General features: G+C 43.8%; 1 protein-coding gene across 9 annotated transcripts in view; it reads right to left on the bottom strand.

The window, feature by feature from the left end:
• Window positions 1-23903, bottom strand: part of GBF1 (golgi brefeldin A resistant guanine nucleotide exchange factor 1) — a 262887-nt gene that overhangs the window by 24081 nt on the left and 214903 nt on the right. For 5 of the 9 annotated variants that reach the window (XM_088475615.1, XM_088475617.1, XM_088475620.1 and 2 more), the window contains 3 exons: window positions 22311-22533; window positions 12218-12375; window positions 7668-7914 (listed from right to left, as the gene is read on the bottom strand). In XM_088475615.1, the coding sequence (XP_088331741.1) occupies window positions 7668-7914; window positions 12218-12375; window positions 22311-22533 (628 nt within the window). Of the gene's footprint in view, window positions 1-7661; window positions 7915-12217; window positions 12376-22310; window positions 22534-23903 lie in introns of all 9 variants that reach the window. The other 4 variants (XM_088475614.1, XM_088475616.1, XM_088475618.1 and 1 more) reach the window with 1 other exon arrangement.

The following is a 23903-nucleotide window of genomic DNA, read 5'->3' as shown; positions in this document are numbered from 1 at the left end:
TAACTCTCCCCCCTACAAACTAATAGTAACACAACCCACCCAGCAAAACAATTACTGTAATAGCCAAAACAAGCTGAGAGTAATAGGAGCAATGGATGCTAATGACCACCAAAGAACATGATGGGCTCCCCAGTATAAAAATAATATTAAAGCAACAGTACCATATTCACTTAAACTTAAATGAACTGACAAAGTGATTTTATAGCAAAAGTATATTGAATACTATCCTCCATAAGCGATCATAAATATCCAGTGCCTACATATTGTATATATTGCAATCAATGAATTAACATATTATATCTGAGATCATCGATTCCAACAGCAATATAGATATATATTCACAAAATTATATACTATTCATAATCACTCTGGTTCCAATTGCCGGAGACCAGGTGATCTACGATCCAGCCAAGCCGCCGCCTCTTTTGGGGAAGCAAAGAACTTGGTCTCCCCATCCGCCACCACCCGTAGCTTAGAGGGGAAAAGCATTGCATATGATAGATTTAGTTCACGGAGGCGACGTTTAATAGGGAGAAAGCTTGCTCTGTCCTTTTGTACCTCCACCGCAAAATCTGGAAAAATAGAAGTTTTAACTCCATTCCATTCCAATGGACCTTTAATACGTACTAACTTGAGAATAGTGTCTCAATCTTGGTAATGTAGGAGTCTAGCAATAAATGTGCGTGGAGGAGCACCGGGAGGCAAAGGTCTAGGAGGGACACGGTGTGCCCGCTCCACTGCAAATTGGGCTGAGAAGGAATCTCTGCCATAGAAATCGATGAGCCACTTTTCAAGGAAAGCTTCAGGGGCGGAACCCTCCTCTTCTCAGGAAGCTCCACAGTTCTCACATTATTTCGACGGAGTCTGCCTTCGATATCAGATATTTTGTTCTGCAGAGTAGCCATTTGCATAGTTAGAGAAGCAAATTGTGATTGTAATGGGGTGTGCGAATCCTCTAGATTAGAAATACGGGTTTCTGCCTCTCCGACACGTTCCCGCACCCGTTGTACATCATGTCTTAGTAGAGATAGATCAGACTGAACACTTTCGATTTTGTCAGCTAGTCTAGCTTCGCAGGAGGTGACTGCCTCCAGCACCTGTTGTAGGGTCACCTCCGAAGATGTAGTAGAACCCACTCCAGTGCTAGGTGCAACAGTTGGTTGTCCGGATGTCCCTGGGGGGGCAACGCTCGGAGGTACAGGTGGTGTTGATGAGCGGGCAAAGCGCTCAAGTTTAGCAGCAGCTGCCACACCATGTCCGGACTTTCCCATTATACCACCAGACAATAATGTAATAGCCGGTTTTTCAGTAGCAGTCCACTGCACAATAAACAATATCTTGAAAAGTATGGTATTTGTAATAGGAATGCTATAAAGACTAGGCTGAAAGAGAGATCCAAGAGAGTTCAGTCACAAAAATAGCCAGCTAGGTGTAATTAGTATACTAGATGATGATACGGGCTCACAGAAGTTGCAGGGAGTATGGATCAAGCAGGGCACCACACTCTGAATGCCTCCCCTGGTATAGACAGGAGCAGGGAACAGCCGCCTGTCGGAATCCAGCAATGGCGCCCTGCACAAGCTCCGGCGGCGTCACGTGACCGGGAGGCCCAGTCAAGCACCAGGCCAGCAATAGGCACAGGGGGCAGAGAGCCGAACTCACCGGAGTCTTCTCGACTGCCCAACCACGACGAGAAGGGTCAGTCCGGATGTGGAGGTTACTCCCGGCCAGCACAGCCGCGTCTCAGCGGAAGCGCCAAGCAGCAGCCGGAGCTCTACAGTCCAGCAATGGCAGCGGCAAGGTCCGAACTCTCGGCAACCCCGCCGGGCGCCGTGATCGACCTCGGATCTCAGGACCAGCACAGCAGTATCCCGGGAGGGTAAGTATTCGATGGCGAGCAGTTTTGTCCGGGTAACTGTGTGCAGGATAGATATGCAGGATATAGTACTGGGGAGCCTACAGGACCAGCTGCCTACACCAGATCCGCCGTGGCCACGCCCCCCAAGGGAGGTTAGGTTTAGGCCCCACTGAGGGAGGGTTAGGTCATTTACCATAGGCAAAACTGGGGGGTGGTCCGGGGATGCACAGGATCACCCTTTAGCCCAGTTCCACGATATTCCACGTAGTCAGCGCCTGCAGCATTTCAAATATGGCACCGGTCATGAGCCAATCACAGCTCACAAACGGCAGTCAATCAGGAGCAGCCGCAGCGCTGGAGCTATTTCAAACATGGCGCCGGCCGCTCCGGATTGGCTGCAGTTTTGCGAGCTGTGATTGGCTCGCGGCCGGCTCCATGTTTGCAAGGTCTCCAGCGCTGCACCACTATTTCATGTCAGGCTGCAGACATTGCCTGTGCTCCCAGTGCAGGTGGCTGAAGAGAAAGTGGTGCTAGCATTGCCGGAGACAGCTCAGTGTGTGGCTGGGGAGGGAGTAGGCTCCAGCCAGCCCAGCCCTGCCGCCCCCATCATAGTCCAGGCTTTTTCTGCCCCTATGCCTCCCCCAGGTCCAGCCTTACCCTGCCTACCCTGTGTCCCTCCATTATAGACTAGCCTTCTACGGGCCCCAACGCTGTGTAGTTTGTATATTCTCCCTGTACTTGCGTGAGTTTCCTCCAGTATCCTCCCACACTCCAAAAATATACTGGTAGGTTAATTGGCTCCCAGCAATAATTAACACAAGTGTATATGTGTGTGTGTACATCTGGTATGGAATAGAGATGGTAAGCTCCACTGGGGCAGGCACTGATGTGAATGGGCAAGTGCTGTGGAATATGAATAGAGTGCGTCTCAAAACCACACCCCCTATTTGAGTGACCACACCCTTTTTTGCGGACTGCGCAAAAATTCCCTTTTCTCTAACAGACACCCTGGCCCCTGCAACTTTAGATTATATATACATAATATGCTAACACTGGGACCACCCATTGCCAGATCTCTAGTTTTGCCTATGTACAGAGTTATGGAGCATACACACGGTCAGATTTGTCAGATGAACGATTGAACGATTTTACCAAAGATTTGAACGATTTTTGACTGCATTAAAATGAATGAAATCGTCCAAGTCTGACTGCAAACACATCAGATGTCAGATATCGTTATCTGACCATCGGGAACGCGCATCGTTCAAATCGTTCATCTGACAGATCTGACAGTTATGTCAGATATGTCAGATTTTCCTTCAGATATGAACGATTGTATGCTGGGGCATACAATGTGGGGATCAATGTGTTCTATTTTTTTTCCTGTAACGATTTTTTAAATCGTTATCGTTCAGATCTGAAAAATCTGACTGTGTATGCACCATTACAGTATTACAGATTTAGATACATGCATGAAGTGTATTAGAAATGTGTTGGGCGGTTACAGTGGGTTGGCTAATCAGATGCTAACCCTAACCAACCTCAACCAACCCCTCCCACAGCCTAACCCTAACACCACAGCCCCAGCCCATCAAATACCCTACCACGCTCACTATATGACTCAGATGGTGCCAATTACCCACACCCACCTCGTGTTTTTATACCTCCCCTCTACATCTCCCATGGAGGGGTGAGAAGAGTATTGCCATTATATAAATGACACTTTGTTAACCTTATTATGTAACCATTTACTGCCTATATAAAGCAATAAACATTTTATTCTGGATGTTTGCTGGGCAAAATTTTAACGTTTTTTTTGTTTTTAACTCTGCCACTTGTTTTTATTATTATTTTTATTTCCAACAATTTTGATTTTATTGGTAGAAATATCATAAAAAGGAATACAATAGTCTCTCAAAGAAGTTTGCAAAATCTATACAGTTCCATAGGTACAAATAGCATGAAAAATTACATTCAGTAGTAAATTATAGCATCTTAAAGAGGAAGATTAATAATCACTCATGTGTTCAAGCTGACTAGACATATAAGAACATCTATGAAGCGAACATCTGAGAAAAATCTATTATTATAAGATCCTTCGTTAGAACTGCAACATAATGTACTGTACCACAATTATTACTGACTCTGGCTCCACCTAGTCAGTAAAAACAGAATTACAGCTATAGTTGCCAAACGCAGAATACTAAAGCTGGGTACACATTAGACAATATGCAAACAATGCAATATCGTCAACGAATTCCCTTGAACTCCCGGACAAACAATATAGAGTATACACACTGTGCAAGTTTACTATATAATGTTAACATATCGTCTGGTCGTTCAGTAGAACATACACAATGCAGGATGTGGTAAAAATAGATAACGAGATCCTTAGATTGAGCAGCATGTAGGGCCGACCAAAAAATGCGTCGAACTCACGAGAGCGTGCAATTGTGCGCACGCACTGGACGATTTGAACAATTTGTTGTTCTGATCCATCGGAAATTGTCCAAAACATTGCTTAGTATGTACCCTGTTTAACACTGCATGTAACAGTCTAATAATGGTGAACGCTTCTTACTACAGCTACAGTACCAACCCTTATTTATGCATTTCAAAATTATATCCAAAAGCTACAATTATGGAACTATCCAAACCCACAACAATGTGTGTGCTGAATGCTACATTGACATTTTACTTTAACTCAAGTTGTTTCATACTGAAAGGCACATGTCTGACTCATTGTGACGCACAGTAGTGCCCCTTATAGACAATGCCCATATTAGTAGTGCCCTCTACACATAATTCCCACTGTAGTGGTGCCCCTTATGCAGTGCCCCTTACACATAATGCCCACTGTAGAGGTGCCTCTTATGCAGTGCCCCCAGTAGTGGTGTCCCTTGTGCAGTGCCCCAAGTAGTAGTGTCCCCATTAGTAGTGCCCCTTACACAAAAGGAAACACACAATACTTGCCTTAAGCCCCGCTCCTGCATCCGCTGCCATCCGACTGCTTGGAACTATGGGAGAGACGTCATGACTCCTGCTGTAGGGAAGGTGTCGGGCGCCCGCTGGTAACAAAATCTCAGCGGGCGCCCGGCAAATGGAGTAAACCCTGCTGACCGGTCAGTCTTCTGTGGTTGGCTGGGGAATACAATGTGGGGATCAATGTGTTCTATTTTTTTTCCTGTAAGGGGGCCAATGTAGTTTATTTTTTCTATAAGGTACAAGGTGTTTTATTTTGTTTCTATGAGGTACAATGTGTTTTATTTTGTTTCTATGAGGTACAAGGTTTTATTTTGTTTCTATGAGGTACAATGTGTTTTGTTTCTGTGGGGACCAATGTGTTATTTTTTATTGTGCAATATTTTTTGTCTGCGCACGTATCCGAGTTGCACCGTGCATACATCCCAATGGTGTTCGTACAGAGTTGCAGTGCAGATTTAGACACATGTACAAAGATGTGTATTAGAAATGTGTTGGGCGTTACTGGGTTGGCTAATCAGACACAGATGTAACGTAGTATGGGAGTGTTATGTATTTACGGGCGTGTTATGATGGGAGGGCCCTAGATACTGCAACACACAGCCAGGCTGCCGCCAGCACTTGTGGAGACATGGCAGATCAGCTGTCACTGTACTGTCACAAAATAGATGCCGTCCAGCATCCCCGGGAGTGCTAGATGCCTTCCCAGATTGATGAATATGAGGGCGTACTCTGAGACCATGTCCATTTTTTGGGCTCAGTTTGGTGGAGTTTAGGTTGGAAGTCAAAAGCAGACGTTCCTACTTCCTAGGAATATTGCTCTTATATATAATTTGAGGCAGCTTTTATGCACACTCTACATATGCCACTTTGTATGGAGAAAGGACTGTTGTAATGATCCTGCAGCAGGTGGTCACTTTATCTTCTCCTATGCTTTTCGGCAAGACACACGCTGGCACGCACACATGTAGAGTGATGAGTGACTCAATTGTAACATCCTATGAATGAATACTTTATACTAAACAGCTAACGGCTGACGTTACACTGGTTCTAGGAGGGCTAGTAACTCCTTATGGTGTTCCCTTGTTTAAAAGTTAAATAAATTAATAAACTGTTTAAACTTCGATGCACAGTATAAATTTGAATAAGTACCAACAACACCATGAGCCCTTATGTGAAGTTCCTATATGAGTTGTCCCTAATATAAAAACTTTACGTAAGGGTTCAATGTGTTGTATGGTACTTATACAAATACATACTATACATCTACATTTTATTAGTTTATCACTAGAACGAGCTGTTTAGCTACTAGAGTATTTCTTGGCCTTGCACTTACTGCAATAATTTATCTAAGGTGTATATAACAATAGTGCACTCTTTCTGATTCCCCCAGACACTGACCACAATTATATCTGCTCCATATATGAATAGCTTGTCTCTGGCTTCCTAGTCAAGCTGAGCTGCACCACTTTCAGGTGGGTCCCTCATGTTACAGGACAGCTCCTACTGCCTAGGGTTGGCCATCGACCACAGATGGCTGATGGTTTTGCCATCAATTGCTGAGATCCAATGGTTCACCGCCATCAATGGCACAGAACCTAGCAATGTTTTTGTTTTCCTTTATGTGCCAGGACACAGAGCTTAGCTCCGCCCCCAAAATGAACAGTGACGCCTTGCCCCCACTCCCTGGCCAGTATTAAAACAGGGAGCCCATTGGTGGATGAAGCCACAGCCGATGATTTCATAGAATCAATGTCAACCGCCAATGGTACAATCAATGGTGATCATCGATGGTTAACATATCGATGGCCATCCCTATTACTGCCTGTATAGTGAAGGAAGCCCTGTAAATGCATGGATCACTCATAGTGCCTGATTCAGAGATGTGCGCTAGTGCCACCACAGCTGCGCATTTGTACGCAGCTACTGTGCGATAATATTCAAATGTTGCAGACGCCAGGTGATATAATGAGGCGTCCACTGGCAGCTTCGCAAATCCCAGCATCTGCGTACAAAGACGCAGCATCGGTTGCATATCCTTCAATTATGGATCTTCACCAGGTGAATGCAGTGGTAGGGGCTCATGCTAAAGGTGTGTAACCAGTCACCCGAGAGGGTGTGGCCAGCCACCACAGGGCCTTGGCTAACCATTAGAGAGTGCATGGTGTGGGCTCCTTTATAAATATAAATAGTTTTTAAAGTAGTAAATACATAATTTGTGATAATGTGCCAGATTGATAACAGCAATCCATTGTAGTGAATATACCATAATCCTGGGAATTCAGTATAATGTAACTTATAAACAAGCTGGAACATGACCCCTAGAGGAGGGAGAGGGGCCCTCAAGCAGTGGGGACACCGGGGATTTCCCCAGTACCCCTGTGGGCCAGTCCGACCCTGCATGCGCAGTTTGCCGATAAACGCTGAACTCCATTAATATCAGCAAAGCGTACCACTCTGACTCATAATCCCTAGTTGGGCTGTAAAATGTTGATGTGTTCTATACTTATTTTACCCGGTGTGTGTGTGTGTGTGTGTGTGTGTGTGTGTGTGTGTGTGTGTGTGTGTGTGTGTGTGTGTGTGTGTGTGTGTGTGTGTGTGTGTGTGTGTGTGTGTGTATATATATATATATATATATATATGTGTGTGTGTGTGTGAGAATGTGAAAATACACACACAAACACATATATATATATATATATATATATACACACACATATACACATACATACATACACACATACATACACACAAATATTGCATGCTTAACATAGAAGCACATTGTGTTTTGTCAGAAGGAGAAAATTGCAGCAACACTTACACACACCTCCGTTTAGACTCGCCTCTACAAAGACGCGAATCGTCTTCACACACAGTTCAAAGTTCTCGGGTGTGACGTGTGCAGCGTCGCGGACAATGAAAGACAGAGACTCCACACTCTTCATGAGAGATTTTGTATCATGTGGTCCAAAGTCCAGACCAATCGTTAAACTGTATTGGTTCACTGGAGTGTTTGAAACTGGCTTGCTCATCACTGCAGCCACTTTAGAAGAGTCTACATCTTCCTTTCCAACCTGTGCAAAAAATAAACACAGAGCATTAGACAATAAAAAGGGTCATGTAACTTGGTATATACTATATAAGTAAACAGCACTACTACAGTGTCCTCCTTTGTGCTATATAAAGTAGCAGTGCTCAGCTCTCTCTGCCTGCGTCACTTATAAATCCTATTGCAGCTTCTGATTACTTTATTATGCTTATTAAATGACATAGGCAATGATAGGAATGGTATACGACTGGGAGAGACTCTATAGGCTAACTTGTAAAAAGTGTTTTAACCTCCAACTAGAAAAACAAAAGAAATACTACAGTTCAAAAAATGATACTAACTATTATTAAAGTCTCAGAGTATATATTCCAACTTGTATATTAAAGGACCTGAATTCATAGTTCTAAAAAGTGGGGAGATTTACTCAAGTCACTATATACCATTATATTATTAACAATATAGTAAATACTTTAGGATTTTATATATTGTGGATATGCTGCCTCAACCAAAACATGCAATCTAAATACTCAAGCTAAATAAAAAGAAATAAGTTGATATAGCAGTGCACTCAGAGACAACTGAAAATAAATCTAAAACATAACTTCTATTATTCCTTGATAAAAAGCGTATACTGTATACTGAGAGATTCAACATTTCAACCAGTTGGTCACTAGAAATGTGAGTTGTTTAATTTCCCGTGTTATGCATCTTTTTTTTGTTTTTGTTTTTAAATTGAGTTTATGAAAATTTTTGTTTCTATTACAAAAAAACAAAACCAAACACAATAATCAAGATCCCCCCACCCCCAATAAAAAAAAAAGAAGCATTTAGTATATACAGCCATTGTCATATAAACCCATGAAAATAGAATCATAATTAAAATATCTGCACAATAATTCTTAACCATCAAAAACAGTAGTAAAATTTCAAGTACCAAAACATTATTGTGCCGCCCCGCCGGGTGCCAATCCATCAGCGTCCGAAGTCCCACTCACTCCAGCAACATAATGGGAAGTAGCAATACATGGGTCCCAAATGTGATCGTATTTGTGAATACAATTTCGCTTAGTATACAAAAATCGTTCAAGCCCCACAACTTCATTCATCAGCCCACACCACTCAGCAAAAGTAGGGCCCCTAAATGCCATCCAAGTGTGGGCAATACAAACCTTTGCCAGGGTCAATGCATTAATTGTGTATTGGCCCGTTAAGTGATTAACCCTATCCAAGAGACCCAAACCAAAAATACACATTTTAGGGAATAAAAGGGGAATTCCTCCTCCTGTTCTAGTGAGACAATTGGTAACTCAGGACCAAAACACTTGGACAACAGAGAATTCCCAGATGAGATGCCAGAACGAGCACTGTGGAGTAGAACATTTAGGACAACTGTCAGAGGCACCAGATCCAAATCTACGCAATAGCCTGTGTAATAAGAAAAACAATCTGTTGAAATCGCACTGCAAAAGTGGCAGACAGAGGGCTGTTCACCATTAAAGACCACTCTTCATCCTCTAATGGACCGAAACCCTCCACCCATTTAAGTCTAAGCGGCGCTAGGGCATCATCTGAGTTAACACTAAGGAGGTAGGAGTAAATTCTGGAAATCAATCTCTTACCACTAGTTACTTGCAACAAGGCCTTAACAGGGCAAATTGGGAAGGGCCAGAAGAAAACTGGATGGCTAGGGCATGTCTAAGCTGTAAATAGCGGAAAAACGTATAGAATTCGGGACCCCAAATTCTGTATTAAGAGTACCAAAGGTTTTCAAAACTCCATCACTATACAAATGTCCAAGGTGAAGACCCCCCTCCTGGACCAAAGAGCTGCCATCAAAAAGGGCTAGTTCTCCAAGAGCGGAAGAATGCCATAAGGACAATTCAGGGTCAATACCCTCCGTCCCCACTAAAGTACGGGCCTGTTTCCACAAAAAAGTATGAGCCTGTGTATCCAGTGGAGCCTCCCCCCTTGGACAACTCATCAAGTAAGAACTTGAAAGGGGAGCATCCTCTAGAAACAGTATGCACCAATAAAGTAGGTATATCCTGGCTCTCCTCACCCAAAACCCATCCCCGCAAATGGACTAACTGAGAAGCCAAATAATAAAGGCGGAAATTTGGCAGTGCCAAGCCACCCAACCCTTTGGGCCTACATAGAGTCTTCAGTTTAATTCGAGATCGTTTATTTGCCCATACTAAAGAAGACAAGCAACTATCAGTCGAAAAATACGAGGAGAAATATAAACAGGGGCCTGCAGAAAAATACAAAAATTTAGGGAGGACTACCATTTTAACCAAATGCACCCGACCTGTAACGGTCAAGGGAAGTTTGTTCTGAACATGCAACTTAGATTTCAAGAAATCAACTTGTGGCTGGACATTAAGTGGGATAAAGATTGTGCGATTTCGCACTTGCCCCTTGGAGCCAGCCGAGAGGTGAGACAGCGCATCAACACTAGTCTGATGCACTGTGAGGTCTGGTAGGGATCGCTGGAAGGGGGAGTTTTCACTCCCCCGCTCCGAAAATGAAAATACATCTTGGTGGTACAGTTTTCTGCTTCACTTCAGTAAAGAGCGCAGTCCAAAAATCAAATAGGGGAGCCACACCAACTGTCGACCCAAACATCGCCGTCCGGGACTCGCTGGCAGTGGATGTGGCTCCCATATTTGAAGTTTGGATTGTCACACACTTAGCACACAGTCACTGCGGACGGACTTTCCGTACTTTCTGTATTTCAATTGTTATGGTCTTTCTGTGTTTAGTAAACAAGTTAGGCAGCTGTAATGCTGCTAATAAATTCTAATCTAGATTCTAATACACTGTCATAGTAAGCACTGCTGTCATTTTTAAATGGACTTCTAATTAAGTGGCAGGACATTTTTAAATTGATTAATCTTATGGTGTCCTTTTATATCTTTGGTAAGAGTTTGGCTAAAGATCCCAGCAATTAATGAGCCGTTATGAACCTCTAATAAAAATGTTACAATCTGTCTTTAGTGAGCAGGGCATTTTATATACATTGCATCAGATGTCTCATACTTTTGCTGGGTTATCTAAATAGCAAAACAGTCTTTCGAGTTGATGTGGTTTAGGTAATGATTACCTACTTTAATTAGTGAGTTAAAACAGATTTGTTTAGGGACAGTTAGTCAAACTATTGATATATATGATGGAGGAAGATTTATCAAAGCTTGGAAAGAGATAAAGTACCAACCAATCATCTCCTAAACACGTTACAAGCTGTGTTTGAAAAAAAAGACAGTTTAGAAGCGGACTGGTTGGTACTTTATCTCTCCCCAAGCTTTGATCAATCTTCCCCCAGATGACCAGATCAAATAAAGAACTTAATAGATTCTGGAGTGTTTGGATAACTCAAACAGTGCTACAAATTCATCAGTTTACCTCATCATTATTTTCTAAAACATCCATTTATAAATTTTAAACAGGATATATACAATATATTTAATAATGAAATAATATCCAATTGACAGAAACCATATGTAAATTATCATATGTTGCTTGGTTCACAGTCACTAGGTAATGAGTCTCAACAGGGCAATGGCAGCACCTTTCTAGATAACATTGATTGCTATGGAAGTGTGTATATTATGGATAGAGCATGTTATAATTTTGGTGTGTCCAGCATTAAAGTATGGCCTAGCCCACTTGCAGTCTTGCTGTAACTGTAAGAATCGCCTTACCGCCCTCTGCTCCATTACCAAAGACCAGGGGTAGGCATCAAGTGGTACTCCAGCTGCTGTGGAACTAAACATCATAGTATGCCCTAACAGCAAAACTGTGACACAGTATGCTGGGATATGTAGTTCCACAGCAGACAGAATGCCACCCGTTGCCTACCCCTGCCATAGACCATGGCCTGGAATCTGCCTGCCAAACCTCCCATTCAATTCTAAGCACGACTAGGCCCAGTGTTGCCTCACTTCTGTCGCTGGGAGCTTGAGTAATAAAAAGTGGGATTCAAGGGGTATTATCTATGTAACCCTCTAAACAAAAACAGTGGCGCAAGGGTTAGCATGCTGCCTCAAAAGGCTGAGGACTGTCCGATTCCCAACAAGGCAATTTCTGTGGGGAATTTGCATATTTTCCCCATGCACAAGGGTGCGCGCGTAGTAGATTGTGATGTGAACTTTTATATAGGCCCCTCTCAATGCTCTGACTGCAGATCTACAAATAATTAGGTCTAAAGTAAACTAATTTCTCATCATAACTGCAACAAAAATGTGCACCTTACAGTAAGTCTCATTTGAGTAGAGTGTGGGAGATTTGCCCATTTGTTCTAGGGAAAAATAAAATGTAAGTTCACTCACCACAAGCCAGCCGCTGTTCACCATATCCACATCTGTGACTGATCGGTGCATCTTAGATTGCTTGCTGTGCTCTGTATATACCTCAGAATCTGATGTGTATCCACGATCTAGGCTCACATCAGTGGAGTGATAGGAGATCTCACTGTCTGACTGTGCACCTAGCAATGGAGATACATGTAGAGAACACACTAAAATATCACATACTAAACGCACATCAGACAATGGAGTTTTTCAGTTTATCACACACCCTCTGCACTGACAATAATTCCATGGATGTGCAATACATACTGGGCAACATTTATGTAAATTGCTGTAAAATAAAATAGATAGACAGTGTTGCTCATAGCAGCAAATAATCTTTAAATTAATTACAGCATAGGTTACAAAATGAAAGCTAATGTCTGATTGGCTGCTATGCACCATAACTTTTACCATGTACACTGTGAAGTAAAATGTTCCCAAAATTAGTCAGACATATATCCCTACCTTCATGTAAATTTTTTATCAAAACTGGAGTTGGTCAGGTGGGGAACCCTGGTCCACTTGACATGTAATGAACCAAATGTAAAGGATTACATTTTATTTGCACAGGCACACCAATTTAAACGGATGGTAAATCACATACTTTTAGTGGCAATAGTTTGGTACAAAGATTAATAATAGATGCCAATTACATCAACTAAAAAACACAAAGTGCATGTACAGTATGTATCTTAGGGGTCTATTTACTAAGCAGTGTTAGGAGACAGAGTGAAAAGGTGCCAGCCAATCAGCTCCCAACTGTCATTTTTCAAACACAACCTGTGAGATGGCAGTTAAGGTGCCGGCCAATCAGCTCCTATCACTTTTCACTCCGTCTCCTAACACTGCTTAGTAAATAGACCCCTTAATCATATATATATATATATATATATATATAATCTATATATTGTGATAGGATCACTGGTAAAGTGGTCTGTGGCAGGTACATTTGTCCCAGATTCCTGTCTTATGTGTTTTAAACCCCCAGGAGAAAGTCTGCAGTGTAGCAGGCTTGAGTTTCGGCTTTTTGAAAAGCCGGTTTGGGACCTGGGGGTTGTGGGTGAGAGGAGAGGGAGGGCTCCACCCACGGCCACTCCAGGTTTTGGTTCTCGCAGCCTGGTAACAGGCTTGTTAGTTTTCTATCTGAGAGTGGCCAATATAAGCCTAGAGTGTCTCACCTGGGAGAGCAGGCAGGGAGTTTGCTCAGAGACACTTGAAAAACCTATTTGTGAGTACTGTGCTGTGCTTTGTTGTTGGCGAGGGCATTAGGCCCTGCCAGGTTCTGGTAGTGAGGGAACTACCTGTGAAGTTAGTGCCCCGACAGGGCTAGGATTTATATTTATGTTTTCTTTATATTTCTGTCATTGTACAATAAAGACTGGCGCTGACCAGCTTGTACTTGCATCCAGACTGGTGTGCTGCTTCCCTGCTGCTGTGTGTGTGTGTGTAAGGAAGGAGTCCTCTACCCAGGAGAGGGACCCCTTATCCTAACTGTGCCACAATATGGTGGAGAATGCAGGCACCCACACACACTGAACTTGCAGCAAGAGGAAAACTTTCCATTTAAAAATTAAAGGGACAGACACCCAATTTGTGAGAGTGGAAATAACACTGTCCTTGGAGTCCCATAGAGGAGGCATCAGCCAATGCTCAGAGAGGCAAGGTTCAGCTTCCAATCCCAACCCCAGGACAAAATGGAGGAAATTATTAAGGCCTTGCTCCAAGCTACAGCAGCTCAGCAGGAAGCTACCAGGGCTCAGCAGGAGACTAACAGACTTCAACAGGTCTCCATTGAGGAAAACAGCCAGGCCATAAAAGAGGTGATACACCACCTGATCGCCCGACCCAGCAATGTTAATACTGGTTTCTCCCACCCCCACTCACTCCGTACGAGCCAGTCACTTCCTCCAAAAGATGACTTCGGGCGATGATGTGGAGGCCTATCTCGCCGCATTTGAAAGAACGGCCGAAAGGGAGAGTTGACCCAAGGAGCAGTGGGCAAGTCTGGTGGCACCTTTTTTGTCTGGGGAGCCACAAAAAGCATATTTCGACTTATGCCTGGCTGATGCCAAGGACTATAAAAAACTAAAACAAGAGATCCTAACTCGCTTGGGAGTCACCACCTTTGTTCGTGCCCAACGGGTCCACCGCTGGCAGTTCCATAAGGACAAGCCTCCACGTTCACAGATGCATGACCTCGTCCATCTGTCCTCAAAATGGCTACAGCCCGAGACGCTGACGGGACCACAGATCGTGGAAAGGGTCGTGATGGACCGGTACCTGCGATCATTACCTGTGACTCTGCGCAAGTGGGTGAGCCATGCAGACCCTAAGTCCGCGGACCAGTTGGTCGAGCTGGTGGAGAGGTACGTGGCGGCTGAGGAGCTGATGAGTATGCCCCACCGAGCCCCGATGGCGCACCGGCGAACTCCCAGAGACACTGGTAAGACTGTTCCAGGGGAGAAGGGTGCTGGGCAGTGGAATGTACCCAAGACTGAGGGTGTAGAACCTGGAGACAGGCCTGCCAGGCCGGGAAGGTTCTTGCCCCGTAAACGACTAGACATTAATATGACTCAGTGTTTCCGATGTGGTGGCTTCGGCCATATTGCCGCTAATTGTGCACTTACAACTGAACCTATGCAATGTGATACTGCTCATGTCTACCGCAGGGGGTCTTTCTTTGCACAGATAGCCTGTACGGCTGACCGGCAGGCTGAGACTGATAAGCACATGTGTATACTCACTGTAGATGGCAACCGAGTAGAGGCACTGTTAGACTCTGGTAGCTTGGTGACACTTATAAAAGCTGAGCTGGTGAACCCCTTGAGGCATACAGGGAAAACTGTTGGTGTGACCTGCATACATGGGGATACTCGATATTATGTTACGGCCGAGGTGAACATCGAGACACCATGTGGCTATGCTATAGTTTCTGTGGGTTTGGTGCATGGTCTGGTGTACGATGCAATATTGGGGAGAGACTTTGCTCACTTCTGGAAGTTGTGGGAAAGCCGTTTTGTTCCAGAGGCGAACAACCCCGATCCATTTGAGAAGGTTGTCGATGTAGTGGAGGAGGGAGTTTCTTCTGAGTCAGAGTTATTCCCTTTTTCTACTATGGTTGGCGAACTAGAGAATGCGGAACGTGACGGTGGCCCGACAACTGATGTGCCTCCCATTGAGGTGGGAAGTGTTGTTGGGCCAGGTGATCGTCTGCCTGATTTAGAGGTCAGAAGAGAGGTCTTTGCTGTGGAGCAGTTGAATGACCCTACTTTGGTAAAAGCCAGGGAGAATGTAAAAGTAGTTGATGGTAAACCCGTAGACCCTGATAGTCCTTTGTCCTATCCCCACATGGCAATGTGTCGGGATTTGTTATATCAGGTGACTAAGAAGGGGGAAGATGTTGTGGAACAACTAATAGTTCCCAAAGCCTACAGAAAAACAGTGTTGGATCTGGCCCATGGTCTTATAACGGCAGACCATCTAGGGGTAGAGAAAACCAGTATCATGCTCCCAGGCCACATTTTAAGGGTCCACTAGTTCCATTGCCTATCATAGAGGTGCCGTTTGAAAGAATAGCGATGGATTTGGTTGGACCCTTAATGAAGTCTGCCAGGGGACACCAGTATATTCTGGTCATAATGGCTTACGCTACCAGGTACCCGGAAGCGATCCCGTTGCGCAATACGTCAACCAAGACCATTGCCAGAGAGCTAGTTCATGTCTTTAGCAGGCTGGGTATACCTAAGGAGATACTAACTGACCAGGGTACACAGTTTATGTCCAAAGTCATGAAAGAGTTATGCCGCCTGTTCAAAAATCGAACAGTTAAGAACTTCGGTTCATCACCCCCAAACCGATGGGCTGGTCGAGAGGTTTAACAAGACGTTAAAACACATGCTTAGGAAAGTGGTCGACAAGGATGGTAGGGATTGGGATTACTTATTGCCGTATTTATTGTTGGCCATAAGAGAGGTTCCCCAGTCCTCCACCGGGTTTTCACCCTTCGACTTGTTGTATGGGAGACACCCAAGGGGGTTACTAGACATTGCCAAAGAGACATGGGAGGGGCAGTCTAGTCCTTACAAAACGGTGATTGAGTATGTTTCTCAAATGCAGGAGAGAATTGCTGCAGTAGTGCCGATAGTGAGAGAGCACCTGGAACAGGCTCAACAGGCACAGCAGAGGGTATACAACCGCAATGCTCGGTTACGCAGCGTTGCTCCTGGGGACAGTGTGTTAGTATTGGTTCCCACTGTGGAAAATAAACTTTTGGCTAAATGGCAAGGGCCCTTTGAAATCTTAGAAAGAGTGGGGCAGGTCAATTACAAAGTTTACCAGCCGGGAAAAAGAAAGCCGGAACAGATATACCATATAAATCTGTTAAAGCCCTGGAAAGATAGAACGGTACTGTCGGCCGTCCGAGACCCTCCAGTAAGTCCAGGGCCCTTAGTTCCCGAAGTGACAGTGGCAAAAACCCTGTCGGCAATTCAACAACAAGAGGTCAAGGAGTTTCTGATTAGAAATAGGGTGCTGTTCTCTGACGTACCTGGGAAAACCTCGGTCATTAAACATGACATCATCACTGACCCAGGGGTTAAAGTTAATCTAAATCCCTATAGGTTACCAGAAGCACAAAGAGAATCGGTGTCGAAAGAAATTAAAAATATGCTAGTTAGGGGTTATTGAAGAATCACATAGTGAATGGTCAAGTCCCATTGTGTTGATTCCAAAGCCCGACGGGAGTATGCGTTTCTGCAATGACTTCCGAAAGTTGAACAGTTTCAAAATTCGATGCCTACCCGATGCCAAGAGTGGATGAACTGATTGAGAGACTAGGGACGGCAAGGTATTTAACCACTCTTGACCTAACCAAAGGGTATTGGCAAGTACCGTTAACCGAGAGCGCCAAACAAAAGACAGCTTTTTCAGCGCCAGAGGGCTTGTTTCAGTACAAGATGTTGCCCTTCGGGCTACATGGGGCACCTGCTACCTTCCAAAGAATGATGGACAGGATTCTAAGGCCCCATAGACGGTATGCGGCTGCTTATCTGGATGACGTGGTCGTTCATAGTCCTGATTGGCAGTCTCACTTACCCAGGGTACAAGCAGTGTTGGACTCCATCTATAAGGCAGGTTTGACAGCCAACCCAAAAAAAGTGTTGTCTAGGCATGGAGGAAGTAAAATATCTGGGATACACCATTGGCAGAGGCCTGATAAAGCCTCAGCTCACTAAAGTTGATGCCATACAAAACTGGCCACGGCCTCTGAATAAGAAGCAGGTGAGAGCCTTCTTGGGAATTACAGGGTACTCTACAGGAGGTTTATACCCAACTTTGCCACCATGGCAGTCCCACTGACTGACCTGACCAAAGGCAAAGAAAAAGTCATGGTAGAATGGAGTCCTGAGGCAGAGAAAGCTTTTCAGGAGTTGAAAGTAGCGTTGTGTTCCCAACCAGTCCTGATGACTCCTAATTTTGAAAGGGAATTCATAGTACAAACCGATGCATCAGAAGTAGGTGTAGGAGCGGTCCTGTCCCAGAACAAGGAGGGTGAGGAACACCCTATTTTCTATCTTAGCAGAAAGTTGAATGTACATGAGAGAAACTATGCCACAGTGGAGAAGGAGGCGTTGGCCATAAAGTGGGCGTTAGAGGCTCTCAGGTACTACTTGGCCGGAAGAAAGTTCAAATTGATCACTGACCATGCCCCTCTGAAGTGGATGTCTGAAAATAAGGACAGTAATGCGAGAATTACAAGATGGTTCTTGGCGTTACAAACTTTTAAATTTTCAGTGGAACACAGGCTAGGAAGCCAGCTGGCCAATGCTGACGCGTTGTCACGCGTTCATTGTTTGGGGGCTTCAGTTGTTCCGCCCCACAGGTCGAAACAAAGGGGGGGGATATGTGATAGGATCACTGGTAAAGTGGTCTGTGAAAGGTACATTTGTCCCAGATTCCTGTCTTTTGTGTTTTAAACCCCCAGGAGAAAGTCTGCAGTGTAGCAGGCTTGAGTTTCGGCTTTTTGAAAAGCCGGTTTGGGACCTGGGGGTTGTGGGTGAGAGGAGAGGGAGGGCTCCACCCACGGCCACTCCAGGTTTTGGTTCTCGCAGCCTGGTAACAGGCTTGTTAGTTTTCTACCTGAGAGTGGCCAATATAAGCCTAGTGTGTTTAGGGCTGAGTGTCTCACCTGGGAGAGCAGGCAGGGAGTTTGCTCAGAGACACTTGAAAAACCTATTTGTGAGTACTGTGCTGTGCTTTGTTGCTGGCGAGGGCATTAGGCCCTGCCAGGTTCTGGTAGTGAGGGAACTACCTGTGAAGTTAATGCCCCGACAGGGCTAGGATTTATATTTATGTTTTCTTTATATTTCTGTCATTGTACAATAAAGACTGGCGCCGACCAGCTTGTACTTGCATCCAGACTGGTGTGCTGCTTCCCTGCTGCTGTGTGTGTGTGTGTGTAAGGAAGGAGTCCTCTACCCAGGAGAGGGACCCCTTAACCTAACTGTCACAATATACACACACACATATACATATACACACACACACGGGTTCCACAGAGCTGTACATAGGCATAGAACAAAGATTACAATTTAGACAGATACAGACTGGTCTGCAAATAATTACAACCAGCTAACTACATCAAAACAATGAAGTTCCTGCTTAAGAGTTTACATTTTCAAAGATATAGGGGCAGATGTATTATTAAAGGAACATACCCTGCCCGCTAAAGTTGCATTAGTAACCTATGCTATGTCATGCTTCCAAGCTGGCCCCAAAGCGCATGTATAAGATCTCGTAAAAGGAGAACTCAATCGCATACAGACAGCGTATGCACAAGGACACACGCTGGGCTCACTACAAAACTAGCTTCATTTTAAACACTTTCTCATTGTCAACTTCATGATCTACAAGCAAGCTGGGAGATTATCACCTACAAATCAATCCTCATACACAGTGATGTGTAGGTAGGCCAATGGTCCAACATGAAATCCCAGAGATCAGTTCTATAGGAACCTTATTTTATGTGAAATGCAGTAAGTAACAACGCATTTTGATTTGGCACAGCTGTAAACATGGAAGCAATTTAAGTCTATGAATCAAGAGAGGCATTATTATTACTGGATTTTGTGTGTTAGGTTATGTACACACAGTTGGTTTTGGTGACTAGTCACCCCCCATTATCACTGGGCTTGATGAAGGTGAGATCAGAAAGATAGAAGTACTCAACATCACTGAAGTGTGTACATTATTTATAACACAGTGAGTGGAATTCAATTGATTCCTGCCCCCATCGCGCCCGACGGAGCTATTCAATTCTTGCTCCTGTCGGGCACGATCAGCTGCCAGCGCTACATTTCAGCTCGCAGCCCCAGGAGGTGAGAGCTGAAATGTGCGAAAAGTGACATGTTTGGGCGCCCAAACATCACTTTTCGCGATTGCGCCCAGCACTTTGGTCGGGTTTAGCTGCTTTACGCGGCTAAACCCGACAACTTTGGGCGCGATCAGCACGAAATTCTGGAACAATTGCATAGCGGCCCGCGAACTCCTGTCACTTTAGACAGGAGATGCAGGCCGTAAAAACAATTGAATTCCGCCCAGTGAATGAAGAAAGGTATAGCAAGGCACTTTTAATAAGGGCTTGACAATGGTTGTGGCCAGGTCGCCATGGTGACGTGTAAATAAAGACATTTGCCCTTCTACTCCAAGCTCTGCTGTGCTACAATGTGCTCAGAAAAGGCTTGGTGCAATTATACTGTGCTCTCTGCTCTGAATGCTGACCCCAGCAACTAGATGATTTTATTTATGAATGCCATGCACATGACCTGCCATTCACTAGCACCAAGATTAAACTCACTCACCGAGCTTAGCGGGGACAAAAAAATACTCTATGCGGCAGTAAGTGAGGGCTAGGGCGTATGGAATAATTAATGAGGACAGTTAAGGAGAAAGGGTTAATAATGATTTTTGCAGGTGTTAATGATCATACAGGAAGGAAAGGGTGATGATTACTGTGGATTAAATGGGTTAATGAGAATTGTAATGGGGATAATTATAATCATAATAATGATGAAGACAAAATTATTCAGCCAGAGTAAGAGAGGACAAGTGGCAGTTGGTGATTAATGAGACATTTTATTGGATGGAGGAAATACTGCTGGGTAAGGAAGGTTAGTGAATTTATGAAGTGAGAGGTATCAGAGAATGGTTTGGGGCAGATTGAGTAATAACATGAAGAGGAAGATTGAGGAGTGCGGTTTTTGGGTGTTGGCAATGCCTTTAACATGATAAAGTGCAAGTAACCCTATATCATGCTTATGTGCTTACAATCTGTTTTTCTCCTTTTTTTTTTTTAAAGTTTATTGTATTCAAGATGGAATAATCATTTGCCTAGGATTTCCACAACCTGTCTATTATAGCAGTCAGACACTCCACATGGTAAACATGCCATATTATTTTTACCATTTTGGCAAGTGAGGATTTCCAATCATGATGCATGTTGCAGTAGAAATAAAATGGTGAATGCCCTTGGTTTAGCATTGTGCTGGATCTGGGGGCCTATGGGTAATTAATAGTACTTAGATTAAGAGAGAGGTCTATTTGAAGAACTGAAAATATCAAGGTTTTCAGAGTGGACCATCAGGTCAACAATTTTGGGCAAGACCATCCTTCTTTAATAAAATATTTAGCAGTGCTCTAAGTGTAGAGAATTACTACTGGTAAACAGTAACAATTTGCTTTCTTCTTACTGGCTCTATGAACGATCTGTTCCAGAAGTATCACATCTTTACTCATTATAATGTCATTATTTTGTAAAAGAATGTAATCTTTTCATATATATAGGGGCATCATCAATTCCAGTCGAAAAGTCCCGTACTTTCCTGCTTTTCCCCGTTTTAAATTAGAAATCGTCGAAAACGGGACCCGGCGAAACTAACACGCGAAAAGAACAGTCAGATTTGGGGACCCCCCAAAAGATGCACTGACATTGGGGATCACTATAGATACCCCCCGAATAGCCCTGCTGAAGGTATTTGGGGTACTTAGTTGCTCTCAATAGCTGCTATTTAGCGTCTTTGCATATGTGGTGAAGAATGGCATTTAACAGGTTTTTTTTGGTGAAAATAAGTAGTCCCAGCAAATTTGGGGTACCTGAAAATGGGTGCTAGCATATTTTTAAGTTGCTAAAGTGAAGTTTTAAAAACCCTAAAAAATCCACCTGCCGCAAGCACCCGCAAACTTATAAACACCTGGGGCATACTTGGGTCCCCCCTTGAGTCTATTTCGCTAGTTTTTAAGTTTGTCCCACAACTTCGTAGTTTTTCACCCCCAAAATGAAAGTACTTTTTTGGGGTGATCTAAAGATTTTTTTAAAACTTTTGACGCAGTTTACCTTTGGGGTACTGTCCCAAGGGTGCAGGGAGGTTTCCCGAAGTTTGCACCCCAAAACCCTGATTCAGCACTTTTTTTCCCTGACACCTATTCATAGGCAAAACTTTTACGCAGTTCCCATTGCATTGAGTTTCCGCACCGGAGAAAAGTCTTCGGAATTGAATACGTAGGAAACTTTTCGCAAGGCGAACGGATGTCACTCACGATACTTTTCCGCAGAAACTGACTTTTCGCACCTAATTGAATACGGCCCTTAGATACATTTTATTATTAATATGTAACTAAAAATAGGGGGAAAATATTATACAAAACAGAAACACGGCTTGCACTGCGGGCTTTAATCATGAATTCAGATCTCAACCTAAAAAGATAAAGAACCTCTTTCCAAATAGGTAGATGCACGATATATTGTTGTTGGAAAAAGAGGTTACAGAGCTGTGATAAATAAATATCTAATGACATGCTAGTTACCTTTTAGTCACATCAGTATCTGATATTAAAGCCTAGAATGTACATTTCAGGCTGTAAACAAATATAATAGATGCACCCTTTTAATAACATTAATGGACTTAAGCAGCGTATTTGTTTTCTTCATCTGGCCTTCACTTAATTCAGAGGCGACATAAAACAGCTGCTTATCTCTTACGGCATTGAATTTCATTAGGGCACATCCTCCACGTACCTGCATCATTATCGCTTCTGGTTGTCACCTGGAGGGCAGGCGGAGGTTTCACTCCTGCTCCAATGCACTCCAGCAAGCAGAACAGTGTGTACCAGTCATTTCTAGAATGGATGTTCGCAGCATTGGTCTTCAGCAATTCATGAAGGCCAAAAGCAACCTGGCGGCTCACCCTGGACAGCACACTAGGCTTCATCATCAGGAGAATACGGAGTGAAAGGAGAACCTGTGAAAAAGACACTCAGAATTGGCAAAACATGTTGCAACTATCACCAAAACCAAATCTTCTTAGATTTTTCAGTGTGTCTATCCATCTGATGCACTGTAGAGTTACAAATAGCCTTATTACAGGCATACTAGACAATGACCTATTAGCCATAAATGATTTAGATATTGTTTTTGCCTCCACTGCCCCACATACTACTGGTATTACATTTTCATAATAATTAAGGGTTATTAGTATTAACAGCATATAGGGGTCTATGTATGAATAATAGCGGTATTATTGGTCCAACTCACAGGGGATATTTTCATTTTTAATGAAAATATCCCCGCTATGTACAAAGGGGAACTCGCAGGGACAGCAATTGCGGTAACTGATGTCACCGCGAGTTATATCCCTGGCAAATTGTGGAAGACGTTCACAGAAGTGAAAGACTGGTCCCCGCGGGAAGCTGACACTGCGCATGCGCACAGTCTCCACTCTCGGAGCTGGTTGGGGGATGCGGGGGAGAGATCGCTAGATCTCTCTCTCCTGCCCCTAGAGCCTACATAGCCTCAAGGATTTGTGACATTTCTGAGCACACAGTTGGATCCTGTTCCTTAACGATTTTAAGATTTTTGACACATCTACAGGGAGAAGGGCTTACATCATCATAAGAGGCAGAACCACCAGTCATAAATCTTAGCCTTTCCTTGCCACTTCGTGTGGTGACAGGCATATTGCCAATTTTATGTCTTTCTGCAGTTAACTTTCCCTTTGATGTTTTTCGCTTTATCAATATAAAACATTGATTCTTTGATTGTAGATGACTTCAGCCTTGTATGCCCTTGAGCATCGGCTTTAGAAGAGGACGTAGACGGACTAGTATTGTCATGACTGGTGGCACTGGTGCAAGCTCCAGCCCTAGTCCTGCTCTCCTCTCAACTGATCGTTCTCCATATCAACAAACACGAACGAAGTGGGGCACAGCACACACGTCAATTTGTACCAAATTTAAATATTACACTGCGGTATCAATGACCTACAGTGTCACAATATTTTTTATGAATAAGAACACACTGCGCTACCACTTATAGTGTTACAATACGTGGATGATAAACTGCAGTCTGGCCGGCAGTGTCACTGAACAATAATAGCGTAGCTAGCGCACACAAAAAAAAAAACCTGAAAAAAATAACTTTTTTTTTGTGGAATGCTAATCATTCTAAACATCTATTCTATGTACACTATCCACAGCCGAAATGAAAATGGTGCCGATCACCCGGACCTTTATAGAATCCAAAGCCCACAAGAACCCAACAGTGGGATGATGATGTATTGCCTCGTTTTGGATTCAGAGTTAGACGGGAAAACCCGAGCCGGACTTGGATCCC

This window comes from Taudactylus pleione, unplaced genomic scaffold (assembly GCF_031769625.1).
Source record: "Taudactylus pleione unplaced genomic scaffold, aTauple2 ptg000016l, whole genome shotgun sequence".
NCBI classification, from domain to species: Eukaryota; Metazoa; Chordata; class Amphibia; order Anura; family Myobatrachidae; genus Taudactylus; species Taudactylus pleione.
Note: the sequence above shows the minus strand (reverse complement) of the source record. Positions and strands in the feature narration are given on the sequence as shown.